Source organism: Balaenoptera physalus (genome assembly GCF_965194825.1).
Source record: "Balaenoptera physalus genome assembly, chromosome: 7".
Taxonomy (NCBI): Eukaryota; Metazoa; Chordata; class Mammalia; order Artiodactyla; family Balaenopteridae; genus Balaenoptera; species Balaenoptera physalus.
In genome coordinates this window covers 31,650,679-31,665,072 of record NC_138886.1, presented here as the reverse complement: position 1 = coordinate 31,665,072, position 14,394 = coordinate 31,650,679, and the positions used below count along the sequence as shown (strand labels likewise).

Sequence of the window (14,394 nt, the reverse complement as noted above, 5' to 3'; positions counted from 1 at the left end):
GAGAATCTAGGGGGGAACTGCGTCCCTTTTCCTTCCTCTCTTTCTTTGTTTGGAGGGGGAGGCTTTAAAATAGTGATAATAATAGAATATATGTCATAGGGATGTTGGATTAAATGAGCAATATGTATTTAATTATATGTATTTAGAACAGAGCCTGGCACACAAACACTGTAAGTTTTAGCCATTATTTTTTTCTCTTAAGGTCATATGGCTTCTAAATGGGCCAGGGATATTTGAACCCAAGTGGCCTGGCTCTGGAGTTCATGCTTTTAAGAATCAAAATACACAGTGTTTCTATTCGGAGCCTGAGTTCACATCTTTGCTTTGCAAAGAATGTGGCCTCCTGAATATTAGATCATCATCTGTAAAATACTTTCCAAGATTGCTATAATGATTACATGAGAATATACATATGAAAGGGCCACATAAACTATAAAATCGACACCCCCCCCCCGCAAATCCCTAAACCTTTCTTCTGATATTCTGTGTTACAGGACAGTCCAAGACTCTCTTCTCCCATTACAAAACTTCACCTTAATCTCTCTCTCCAGCCTCCCCACTCTGTGACAATCCCTGAACTCACTTATCATCTTGGTTTCAGAACCAGGCTCTGTGAAATTACTTCTGTTGATCCCTCTGCCTGGTGTGCTCTCAGCCTCTGTACAACCCCTTCCCATCACCTGTGCTGCTGAAGTGTCACCCATCCTTCAAGGTCACGTGACACCAGGACATACTCCTGTAACCTGGGCTCTGGTCCCAGCTTTGCTGGTAACTCATCACTCTCTGGATTAATATAATTTCCTTGTTTGTAAATTAAGGGTGTTGGAGGAGAGGATGTCTACATTTCCATCCCCTGTTCTAATTAGTCTAATTCTGAAGTTAAACTAATCTTTTCAATTTACTGCATGTAACACAAGTTTTCAATGTAGCGTTCTCCTTAAAAGATAATGTGCACATAAATGGAATTCTAATCATGCATCCAAGTGGATCAGCCCCAAGGTTGAAAGTGCTATTTGTGAAAGTTATTGATATTAGCATAACGATTGTACTTAAACTGTTTCTAAAACAATCTAAATATAGGCAACACAAGAATTTCTATATAATGGGCACAGAAAGGTTGTTGCTTCCCAAAATGTAATTTTCCCAATAAGTTGTAACTGGCTGCTATTTACTTTAGCTCTTTTAAATTGCCCATTTCTATAAATTATAGAATACTTCTATTTTACAGATTGCCCTATTCTAAGGCAATAATGTGCCCAGAATATGTAGATTTTTGTATTTGCTTTTAAAACTTTATCAGTTGATTTCAGTAGATGATATCTGTTGTAAACATCCAGGGCTGCCTGAAAACCTACTTCAAATGGAAGGAAGTTAGCATTTATTGAATATTTTCTATGGGTGCTAAGAACATTCATCTATTATCTCATTTTATTCTTAAAATACTCTGTAGGAGTAGGTAATATTATCCATATTTTAAAGATAATGAAATGAAGCTTGGAGAGGTTAAGTGTCTTATTCAAAATCACATACCCAAAGTTTTGGAGATGGTTGTACAACAATGTGGATAAACTTAATGTCACTGAACTTTACACTTCAAAACAGTTAGAAGGGTAAATTTTATGGTATTTCACCACAGTAAGAAAAAAAATCACATACCTAGCTTAACTAGATTTAGATCCCGAGTTAGTGTGCTTTGATTAGTCTGCTTATGGCTGGTTATGATTATCAACATCTGCTAGGACTGATGAGCCAGAAACAAAGAGAAGCAGAGAAAAGCTAAGTGAGGTTAAAGGTATCAGCAACGGCAAAGGTGGTACCCAATTCTGTCTGACAGCAAGCTGAGAATCAGTGACCAAGGCAAAAAAGAGAGGTCACCCATCAGTCTTGCCATTTAGTGCTTCTCAAATGTTAACGTGGATAAGAATCACCTGGGCATCTTGTTAAAAATGCAGATTCTGATTCAGTAAGTCTGGGCTAGGGCCAAATTTTGCATTCCTAACAAGCTTCCAGGTACCAGTGATATTGATGATCCATGGACCAAACATTGAGTAGCAAGGATTTTAGATCACAGGAACTTCCAGGGCAGCTCTCTAAGTGTTTCAGATCCCTTGCATCAGAGAATCTGGGGTGCTTTCCCAAAGCAAGTTCTGCACCCCTGCCCAGACCTACTGAAATCAGAATCTCTGAGGGCAAGACTGGGAATCTAAACTTCTAACAAGCTTCCCTGTTGCTTGTTAGGTGTAATAAAGTTGAAGAACCACTGCTAATAGGACATCACCATAGTATGATAACAAAAATCACTTTATTTCCATTCCCATTTCCAGTTTATAAAGTCTTTTTATATCCTGTTTCTCCTGTGCCTGTACAGCAGGATAATGAAGGCGATACAATTAGCCCCACTTTGCTGATGAGGAAACGGACATCTCCGGTGGTTAAGTGCTAGACCCAAAGGTCTTCAACTCCCAGAAAGTTTTCTTTTTATTATTTCATGGCTCTCTCGCCCACTTTACCATATCTTCACTTATAGTCCTACACAAATTAGAAGTTCTTTTATGTCTAAAAAGCTTTGCAGAGCAATTTTCTTTCTATGATGCTTTTAAAGATTTCAATCTAATTTAGCATATTAAGAAGCACAGTTTATGCTTATAAGCATGAAGCTATCCAAGGTCATGGCAAAGAAAAGTCTGAAGTAATGAAATAGATTGCATTGAATTTTTAAAAAATCCTTTTTTTACCCTTCACCTAGATTCACCAATTGTTAACAGTTTGCTTTTCTCTCTCTTTGAACCACTTGAAAGAAAGTCGCAGACTTTGACACTTCACCCCTAAATTCTTCAGCATGCATATACTAAGAATAAGAACATTTTCCTACATCCACATTCCCATTATTACACTGGAGAAAATTAATATTAACTTAGTAATATCTTCTATATGTAGTCTACATTCACATTTATCCAGTTGTCTTAAGAATGTCTTTTACTGCTGTTTATTTTCTCAGATCCAATCAAGGTTTATTGCATTTGGTTGTTTTGTGTCTTTAGTCTAATTTAATCTAGAAGAAATCTCTCTCCTTTGTTGTTTTTCATGACATTAAATTTCTTTTAGAGTCCAGGCTTCATCAATGTGCCCCACATTCTGGATTTATTTGATTACTTCCTCGTGATTAGATTCAGGTTAAACTTCTTTGGCAAGACTATCTTATAGATAACGTCATGTACCTCTCTTCACATAGTTTCAGGAGCCCCATGGTCTAAAGCTGCCCCACCATTGGTGAGGCTAAATTTGATGACCTGGAGAAGGCAGCATCTGCTAGATCTCTCCATTATAAAGTTACTTCCTTTCACTCATAGTTAATTAGTTATATGTGGGGTGATAGTTTAAGTCTCTCTGAATATCCTGTCCCCAGCCACCTTTCACCCCATGGTTTTAGCATCCATCAATGATCATTACTCAAATCAATTATTTCATGGGGATTTCAAAATGGTGATTAAACCAATCTTGACCATTTGCCAGCATTTATACAGAAAGAAGGTATGCCAGATTGGAGAAAATCTGAATTTAGGTCACCTCAAGTCACGCCTGGCTACTCAGAAAGCATAGGGTCCACTTTGCTCCAACTTTCATGAGAGGCCATCTCCCTTAGAACTCCCGAGCCAGAGGTGAGTAGTAGGAGGTGTTGTTTTCTTTTTCCAATGCCAATAAATGCCCACCTGAGAGAAAAGGCTCCTGGGTTCCTTCTAAGCACGCCTACTCCAGGGTTCCTCTCGTGTCTTGCCTCTGGTGCTGTCGATCTCTCCTGAGCGCTACTGGGGAAAATCATGTGCTTTCTCTTCCTTTATCATCAATGACCACTTCACAATTTTCTCTTCCTTCTCAAATCTGACCCCAAATTGCTGTGTAGTAGGGACTTGGGGCAGTAATCCAATTGAAAGGGAGGGGTCGGGGTACTTGACCTGAAGTGGTATCTGCTGTATATATTGCATGTCAGAAGTCAGTTTAAAGAGAAAGTAACTTTTTACATAAGATTGAGAGACTGCAACTGCCCACAGCAAAGATGGTAATGAAGACTGGGGTGGAAAGGCTAAGAGGGAGCTGATGGAGATTACAGGGGGCCAAAGCTGCCTTCAGCTACCTTTTGATGCAGCCACTCCCCCACCCACTATCCCCACTCCACCCCTTTCTCTTTGGAGAAAGAGACCCTGAAGCCAAGATCCAGGATGTTCCTCAGTGTCTCAATAACAATACCATACCTACAACCCCCAACCCCACCCCCATATCAGCCTCCACTCTTCCCTCTTGTTTCAAAGAAGAAAGTGTCTTCCCTCAAAGTCAGTCCCTCCATCCGTGCTTTGAATTCCACGCCTCCTTGTCTTCTCAAGAATCTTACACATCTGATTATCCTTTTTCCTGTGTTGTATAGTCAACTCCCCCATCCCAGGATCTTTTCCATCACTGTTTAAGTATTTTACAGTCTCATCTCGAAAAGTCCCTCCTCCACCCAGTCACCTCTAGCTTTGTTTCTGTTCTTCTCTTCACAGCCAAGCTGTCCAAACGTTCTGTCTCCACTTCCTACTTCCTACTCATGTCTCAGGAGGCTCCAATCTGGATCCTGCCCCTACCACTTTACCAAATGGCTCTTGCTAAGATCACCAATGACTTCAAGTGACTCTATCCATTGGACACTATTCAGTACCCGTCTTGCTTGACCTTGTAGCAGCATTTGACCAGTTAGCCATGTCCTCCTTCTTGAAACATTTTTGTTCCTTGGTCTCTGTGACCCTGTTCTTTCCCTGGTTTTCCTCCTAATTTTCTGGCAGTTCTTTCACATTTCCCTCCATTGGAATTCCTCAGGGATTCAGGCTAGACCCTCTTCTAATTTTATGGTACAGTTGACCTTTGAACAACACTGGGGTTAGGGGGACCAATCCTCCTCACAGTTGAAAATCCGAGTATAACTTTGTGGTTGGCCCTCCGAATCCACAGCTCTGCGTTGGAGGAGCCAACCAACCTCATATGGTGTAGTACTGTAGTACCTATTTATTGAAAAAATTGAGTGGACCCTTGCAGTTCAAATCCATGTTGTTCGAGGGTCAACTGTATCTCATAAGTTGTCACACCCACTTCTATGACTTCAATTAATTTTTTCTCTGATGACTCCCACACTTACATGTCCATTGTAAATCTCTTATGAGCACCAGACTTATACATCCAACTGCTACTGGATGTCTTGTTACAGATGCCTCAATGGCCCCTCAAACTCAGTGTGCCTACAACTGAGCTCCTCATCCTCTCTCCAAACTGGCTTTTTCTCCAGAGGTGGCTATTTTAGTAAACACCCTTGAACCTAGGGATAACCAGGGCTTGATATGTTCTCTCCCTCAGCTCCCACATCTAGCCAGTCATCAAATTCTGTTGATTTTACCTCTTTAACCTGTCTAATTCATTTACTTATCTCCATCTTTCCTAGTTCAAGCCACCATCATCACTCACCTAGACCACTAATAGCTCTCCCATGATTTTCTTGGGTACATTTTGCCTTTCCAATCCATTCTGCACACTACAGCCCAAGCTATTTTTCAACAGTGTCATTGAGATACAATTAACATACCTTACAGTTCATGCATATAACCAAGTAATCTTTTTTTTTAAAATTGAAGTATAGTTGACTTACAGTGTTTCATAACCAAGTAATCTTTTAAAAACATAAATCTGAGCAGGTTATTCCCCATTCATAATCTTTGGATCAAATCTGAATCCTTATTCTGGCTTAAAAGGCCCTGTGTGGTCTGGTCTCTAACTTCATCCTTTGTGTCATCTGACTCCTCACTCTCCAGGCTTCAACCACAGCTGCCTTTTCTCTGTTTCTTAAACTTGCCCTATTCTTTATCATTCTTACATGTTGAACTTTCCTCATAGAATACTGTTCACTCTCTACCCCCCTCTGACTCTTCACCAGTCTCCCAGGTTTGGCTTAATATCACATCTTAGGGAAAGCTTTCCTTGGTACTAGTACCCAACCCCTAGGAGTTAGGGGTCCCTGTCTGGTGCTTTTACACATCCTTTGCAAAACCCTTCATAATTTTAATTGATTGTTTAAAGCGTGACTTCCTGTTAGACAATAGGACAGGGACTGCGTCTATCTGATTCACCTCTGCATCCTCACTGCCTAACACGGTTGCCTGGCACATAATGGGCAATCTCTATATATTGTTGGATGAATGCGGCTACTGTCACTGCTTTCCATGCCCTGCCCTGACCCCTGCTCCCATTGTTGTTGAAGTCACCACTATCAGAGCTGCCCAAAGTCTCACCACTATTGTTCTGCTTTGAGAGAAACAGCTTTAGGATGTGGTCTTGCTGTTTCACCTTTACAACTCCCTTAATTAGGAACCCAGATTAAGTGCCAAGTCTAACTATGTTGACCCTGATGCTGAGTCCCAAGGCCATCAGACTGTAGGGAATAATTTTCAACTGGTTGCCAAGGGAGAAGAGTTAGAAAACCACCGACTCAATTCAACTTCACATGTACATGTACTGATGAGTTGCTGTATACAGTAATGTGTGCATGGATACATGCATTTAAATGTGCATGTACAAACACAGGGTCCAGCTGTCACACTCAAATATGCAGACATACATACTCTCCCAGAGGCAACCTTATATATACTCATTCCCTACATATGCACACAGAGAGTAAAAGGACATATGCTTGGCACTTATGCATATGTACAGAGGCAAGCTGATACACTCATTACATATATATATACACATAGGCAAATGACATATGCTCAGTACATATGTGTACATACAGAGTCAAGCTGACATACTTAAACATACACAGTGGTAAAATAGAATTATTTAGCTCCATTTGACTCGCTCTAATTCCTCCGTGTACTTAACTCCTTGCTTTATCTCTCTTTCATGATTCTTAGCCCAATGGATGCCATTCTCAAGTTCCCAGGCTCTTGCCTGTAACCTCGTGTCCCTTCCCTTTGACCTACCTGGCTAACTGTCACAACTGTCCCCTCCAGTAGCTTGGCTGCCCCTGCCAGTCACCAGGCTGCCCTCCTGCAGGTCTCTCTAGTAGCCAGCCAGGTCAGATGAGCTCTTTTGACTGCTGACTTTAACTCTTAAGGTGACCATAGGCTTTGGAGTCAGACAGACCTCGATTTGAGTCCCAGTCCTACTGCCCACTAGCTGTGTAACCTTGGACAAATAATTAACTGCTCCAAACCTCAGTTTTCTCATCTACAGAATGAGGATCATATTATAATAGCACCCTCCCCATTAGGTTTCTGGGTGCATTACATTAGATAATACAAGTGGCGCTCTTAGCCTAGTATATAAATGCAGTTAATGGCTATTGCCACTCATAACAGCTAACATTTATTTGCTTACTATGCCACTACTACCTCTAGCCAATTACTTATTGAATACTTACAGTGTACTAAGCATTGTTCAAAGCACTTTACCTATGCAAACCCATTTTATCCTTACAACAACCCTATGAAGTAAGTAAAAATTCTGTTTCCATGTTACAGATTATGAAACTGAGGTCCAGAGAATTGAAGTAACTTATCCAAGGTCATTAAACTAGCAAGTGGCAGAGTTATGATGCAAAACGAGATGCTTTGGTTCCAGAGCTTATACTCTTAATTACTATGCTATACCTCTTACTGCAATTTATGTGTGATTGTCTTTGTCAGAGAAGCTGTTTCTTTGGTACAATCCTTTATGAGTTAAACCCTTGGAGAAATTTTTGAATTGCAGCTGAAAATTTCCATTTGCTGAAAGATGGAGAAAATCTTCATTCTGTATTCAGCGCAATACCGAACAATTGAGTGACAAGAAGACCTGCAGGCAAAACCCAGAGATGCCTCCTCAGTCTCTCTACCCACTCACAGGGACTGTTTGGGTGAGAAGCCTTTCAAATCGACAGAATTATAGTGCTGAAGTCTCTTCTCCTCAGGCAGAGTAAGGCTACTCTTTGAATTCCCATAGCACTTTTTTGTTCAGATGTCTGTAACCCTGGCCTCCTTGGCTTCTGCCCATCTACAGAATTGAGGACCATTAAGGCCATGTGGGTAACAAGAACGGTGCCTTCAACTGGAGTGGTAATTACAAGCACTGTAATCACAATAATCCCTGCATGTAATCACAAGAAGCCCCAACAAAAGTCTCCTGACGTGCTGACAGGGGGCTCAGGATGACTTGTGCACACCCCTTGGTGGGTGCAGTATTAGTGGTGCCGATCTTTGCTCTATCTTTTTTTTTTTTTTTAATTTTTAAAAATTTATTTATTTATTATTTTTGGCTGCGTTGGGTCTTCGCTTCCGCGCAAGGGCTCTCTCCAGTTGCGGCGAGCGGGGGCCACTCCTCATCGCGGTGCACGGGCCTCGCACTATCGCGGCCTCTCCCGTTGCGGAGCACAGGCTCCAGACGCGCAGGCTCAGTAGTTGTGGTCCACGGGCCCAGCCGCTCCGCAGCACGTGGGATCTTCCCAGACCAGGGCTCGAACCCGTGTCCCCTGCACTGGCAGGCAGACCCTCAACCACTGCGCCACCAGGGAAGCCCTGTTTGCTCCATCTTGTATCGGGTGATGATGCTTCTCCACCTGCTCAAGCTCGTGATGTGGTGGGGCTTTGGAGTCAGATGGGGCCAGGTGACTCCAACTTCCTAGCTTTGTGGTTTAGGTAGGTTACTTAACCTCATGAGCCTCGGTTTCCTCATCTATAAAATGGAACTAATACCCACCAACAGGGTAGGTGGGAAAATCAGTGACAACAAATAGGAAGTGCCTGGCAGTACCTGGGATGTAGCAGGTCTTCAGTGACTTATAGTTACTATTGTCATGGCTCAACCCAACAATTATTCTCTTCCACCAATATTATTATGGGGTCTCTCCGACTAGACTATTAGTTCTGTGAGAAGCAGAGACTTTGTTTTGTTCACTGTTGTTCCTCAGCATCTAGAACAGTGCATAGTCCATAGTAGGTGCTCAGTAAATATTTGTTGAATGAAGTTTAAAGCGTTATCTTGTTCTCTGTCCCCACTATGCTGGCCAGCATTCAGACCCTCTTGTTCACAGGCCCTTTGCTCTGATGTTCCTTCTGCCTGGAACAATCCTTCTTCACCTAGTTAACTCCTACTCATCCTCCTGATTTTAGCACAAGTATCACTCTTTCAGATTTTGACCTTCCCTTTCATAGCCTCTGTCAACATTGTTGCAATTTTACTTTTACTCGTATAACTGTTTGATTAATATTTGACAGTAAACTTCATAAGGACAGGGACCAGATCTGTTGTATCCATCACTGTATTTTCAGGGACTAGGAGCAAACTTTCAGTATAAATTAGCTGAATGAATGAATGACTTTATCCATTCTTTCCTTTTTTTTTTTTTGGTTGTTACTGTTGTTTTTGAGGCTTGTGGGATCTCATTTCCCCCACCAGGGATTGAACCCAGGCCACGGCAGTAAAAGCCTGAAATCCTAACCACTAGGCCACTAGGGAACTTCCCACTTTTTTCATTTTTTAAAAAGACCCCCCCCCCCCACTCTAGGAAGTGGGGTCCAACTTCTTGAGTTGGGTCAGAGGTCAGTCCCAGGCTTGCACTGGGGCTGCACCATAAATCATTCCAGTGTTTCTGGACTGAACTCAAGTACTGTGATCCTCTCCTACCAGGGCCAATTTGTCAGTCCCAGAGTTCTCATTACTGCTTATCAGGGCTTCATTATGCAGCTAGACCCTCCAGCAGGAGGTCCAGCAAGGCCTAAATTTTGGCTGGGTTGGGAGTGTGAAGTAGGATTTGCCATTTACTCCTCCTCTCCGCCCCCACTCTATGTCTGTTTAGTGTTTATCACACTGAGTTGTAATGATTAATTTTTAGATGTACGCCCTCCCCCTCCCCCAGCAAGGAAGGACTATCTCTTTCCCCCAGAGGCTATTGTGATGCCTAGCATGCAGCTGATGCTCACAAAGATTTCCTGAAGGAATGCAGTGTTTTCCATGAATGAAGCTTTACTGGGGACAAAAACCAACTCACAGGAGAGGGCACTACCTCTGGCTTTTTTTTTTTTTTAAACCTGAGCCAATAAATCTCTTTTAGTTTAAGTTAATTCGGGTTGTGTTTGTTTTCTATTACTTGGAACTGAAAACATTCTGATAGAGCATAACTAATGGTGTTCAAGTATGGGATCTCTGATAGAATATTGTTAAAAAATGTTCATTCCATAGTCACTCCTTCTTACCTCCATAAAAAGAATAGACTTCTCTACCCCTATGTCTTTGAGCTCAGCTATGAGACTTGCTTTGGCCAGTGGGATGTTAGCAGACATGTACAAACAGGGGTGTGAAAAGTGCTTGCACAATTGGGCATGCCCCTTGTACCACTACCTCCTCCATAAAAAGAGGTTCCTCCAGGTAGCTTCTGCCCTTTCAGCTGGGACCCCAAAGCGAATACTCCTGGAGAAGATCAGAACTCAACCTGTACACAGGAGCCAAGACAAGCTGAACCTGCAGTTTAGAGCAGAGCCATCCAGCCAAGCCTATAGTCAAGCCCCAGCCCTATGAGAAATGAATGTTTCCTATAGCACATTGCTGACATTTTGTGGTTGTTTGTTATGGAGCAATAACTGACTAATAAGGTTAGGCCAGGGGTTTCCAAACTGGCAGTGCATGTGAATTACTTAGAGAACATTAAAATAAATAAGGGATACTTGAGCTTCCCCCAGAATGTCTGGAGTGGTATTCAGAAATCTATATTCTTTTAAAACTCTCTGTGTGGTTTTTATGTAGTGAGTCCCCCACTCTTTTGTTATCTGACATTTTGGGGTCACCAATATTAAAGCATGTGATGGGGGTTCTATTAAATGACCACTAAGATTTTTTTAATTTGGGAGGTTGGGATTGACATATATACACTAATTATGTATACAACAGATAACTAAGAACCTGCTTATAAAAAAATAAATTAAAATTCAAATAAAAAAAGCAATAAAAAAAGAATTTTATTGAGTTATAGTTGATTTACAGTATTAGTTTCAGGTGTACCACATATGGATTCAAAATTTTTATAGATTATACTCCATTTAAAGTTGTTATAAAATGTTGGCTATATTCCCTGTGCTGTACAATATATCCTTGTAGCTTATTTATTTTATACATGGTAGTTTGTACCTCTTAAGATCTTTTTTCGTCTCTGAGACTGGATGATTGAAGTCAGAGAACTCCTGTTTCTGAAGTACAATCCTTTTCAATTTGAAAACTTTTGAGAAATCTGTGTTGAATTTTTCTTAGCTGATTTAGAGAAAGATGCAGAAGTAAATTAGCTGTGATTTATGGCCATAGGAGTTTTGTTTTTTATTTAAGGATTGTCTCCTCTTAGTATTTCTGCCTGGGCTACGGTTAGCAGTCAAATGAAAATTAAAAGCAGAAGACTGGGGCTGGGAGAGTCAAAACACATGGCAGGAAAAAAATTACTAGTGAGGTCAAGTTTAGGGGAGAAGCTGCTGAAGGAGTGGTCTGAGAGGAGCCTTCAGCTGTGGCTTAGCAATTAGGAACCTGAGATCACACCTGATGCAGAAGCCAGCTGAATTTTAGCTGAATAATTGCCATGCCACTGCCCAGTTTAGAGGTTTGAGGCAATCTTAATAAAATGTTACAAATGTGAATTTATATAAAAAGCATGATAAAAGTATAATTTAAAAGAAAATAGCTTTTTAAAGTTATAACAATAAAAATTTTCATTGACAAAAATTTGAACAATAGAGAAAAGTATAAAGAACAGGAATCTTTTATTCGTAAGCCCACCTTTCAGAGATAACCACTGCTAATATATTGCTGTGTATTCTTCTGAACGTTTTTCCTATGGATGTGTACACACACATGCCTATTTCAGAAAAATAGGATTTTCTTATACATACTCATTAGTATCATTTTTTTCCATGTCAGTAAACACTAACCAATCATCACTGTTAAAACTGCATAATACTCCATCGTACAAAGAGGTACCATGCTGGGACTTCCCTGGTGGCGCAGTGGTTAAGAATCCGCCTGCCAATTCAGGGCACATGAGTTCGATCCCTGGTTCAGGAAGATTCCATGGTTCGATCCCTGGTTCAGGAAGATCCCACGTGCCATGGAGCAACTAAGCCCGTGCGCCACAACTACTGAGCCTGCGCTCTGGAGCCCGCGAGCCACAGCTATTGAGCCCACGCGCCTAGAGCCCATGCTCTGCAACAAGAGAAGCCACCGCAATGAAAAGCCCGTGCACCGCAACGAAGAGTAGCCCTGCTTGCTGCAACCAGAGAAAGCCCTCGCGTAGCAACGAAGACCCAACGCAGCCAAAAATAAAGAAAGAAATAATTAAAAAAAAAAAGAGGTACCATACTTTAGTTCCCATAGATGGATATTTAGATTATATTTACTATTATAAAAAGGCTGTGGTGGATATCCACACAGACATTTTGTGTACTTGTCCAGTTATTTCTTTAGGCAAAATTCCAATATGTGGAATTGCTAGATTAAAGGATAAACATTTTAAAGGTTTTGATACATAGTCGAATTGCCCTCCTCAAACATATAAATTAATAGTGCTAGGTTTTGTCATTTCTTTTAACTCTTGTTAGTCATCAACAGGAAAAAAAAGTTTTGTAGGTTTAATCTGCCTTTTACTAGTAATGGGTTTAAGTATCTTTTCATACATTTACTGTCTGTATTTTATGTGAATAAGACATTAGCTTCCCCTTTTTCTACTGTATCAACTTTTTCTTCCTGATTTATATTAAGCATATTGTCTCCTATTTATATTGAAGACATTATCCCTAATGTGGCTTTGCTTGTAGTGGCTTTCCACACATTAAAAAATTTTATGAGTCAAATTTATCAGTTTTTCAACGAGATTTTAAAATTCCTTCTGAAGTGAGAGGCAGCATAATAGAATGAAAAAAGTAGAGGAATTTCAAACAATTCAGTCCATACTCTTACTGCCTGTGGCTGGGTCTCATTTCGCACAATGTGGTAGGAAGAGCACTGGATTGGGAGTCAGATCACTTTACCTCTCTGGGTCTCAACTTCCTCCTCTGTAGAATGGGGATGAGAATGAAAAATCCCTTGCAAGCTGTGAAAAAAGAACTGGAGGGGGATTCATGTAAAGTACGTTGTCCAGGTCTCGTATGTAGCAAATCCTATCTAAATATTAGCTATTATTAGGGGGAGAGGGCAGTATAGAATTTTAAAAACTATTTTAAATTCAGTTGGCGTTTGCGGGAATAGGGTGGGGATGAGGGTCCGAGTACTTTAGCCATTTATCCCCATCTCTAAGAACTACAAAGCTGGAGTCAGAACTTGAGTTCCAATTCTGGGGTCCTGCCCGTTTCCTCGTAGGTGACCTTGTACAAGTCACCTTCACTTCTCCGCGGCTCAGTTTCTTCACCTAGAAAATAGCTATATCATAGACCACCTGCCCTTTTCCCACCCCGACTGCTGGGCCAAAGAAACGCTTCAAAAATGCTCGCAAAGGGCGGCAAAAACGTCTGTTAGGGTAATGCTTTCGGAGCCTCCTCGGCGCCCGCCAGCCCCCAGTGGCCGGACCGAAGGGCGACAGCACCTCCTGCCCCCCGCGCTCCCGCCCCGCCGCAGGAACAATAGCTCCCCCGGAGGCGGCGCCGGCCGCGGGCGGGGGCGGAGCTGCCGGCGCGAGCGCTGGGGGTGTGCGCGGGGCGGGGTCGCAGCCACCCCTCCCGCCGGCGGCTCTGTCACGCTCCCCTCACCGGGCGGGCCGGGGTCTTTGTGACGCGGCGGCGACGGCTGCGGACACAAAGGGAAGGCAAGCAGGCGAGCGAGGGGCTGGGCCTGCCCCCGCCCCGCGACCCCCGCCCCACGACCCCCTCCCGCCGCGCGCGCGCCCGCTCGTCCCCCGGCCTCGGTCTCCCCGGCGCGGGCTCGAACCCTCGCGCGCACCCGTCCCGACCCTCCGACTCCGTCCCGAGCGCGGCGGGCCCGGGCCTGGCGGGCGCTGCGGGTGGGGCGGGGATGCTGGGGGGCTGCTCCCGGGCGCAGCGGTGCGGCTGGTAGTTGGCGCCGAGGCAGCGGCGGGGCTCCCGGCGCGCGGCTGGATGCCCGGGGCCTGCGCTTCCCTGCGCTTCCCGCCGTCCAGGGGCGCCAGTCATGGGCGCCGCGGCCGCTGAGGCGCCGCTCCGGCTGCCGGCCGCGCCCCCGCTCGCCTTCTGCTGCTACACGTCGGTGCTTCTGCTCTTCGCTTTCTCTCTGCCCGGGAGCCGTGCGTCCAACCAGCCCCCGGGTGGCGGCGGCGGCGGCGGGGACTGTCCCGGCGGCAAAGGCAAGAGCATCAACTGCTCAGGTAGGACTGGCCGGAGCGCGCCCCTGCGGCCC

The 14,394-nt window shown here is 43.3% G+C and overlaps 1 protein-coding gene across 4 annotated transcripts in view; it reads left to right on the top strand.

The window, feature by feature from the left end:
* The first annotated feature begins 13,702 nt into the window (after positions 1-13,702).
* Positions 13,703-14,394, top strand: part of TMEFF1 (transmembrane protein with EGF like and two follistatin like domains 1) — a 92,589-nt gene continuing 91,897 nt past the window's right edge. For 2 of the 4 annotated variants that reach the window (XM_082468711.1, XM_082468710.1), the window contains exon 1: positions 13,703-14,362. In XM_082468711.1, coding sequence (XP_082324837.1) covers positions 14,170-14,362 — 193 coding nt within the window. In that variant the 5' untranslated portion in view covers positions 13,703-14,169. The remainder of the gene's footprint in view (positions 14,363-14,394) is intronic. The other 2 variants (XM_082468708.1, XM_082468709.1) reach the window with 2 other exon arrangements.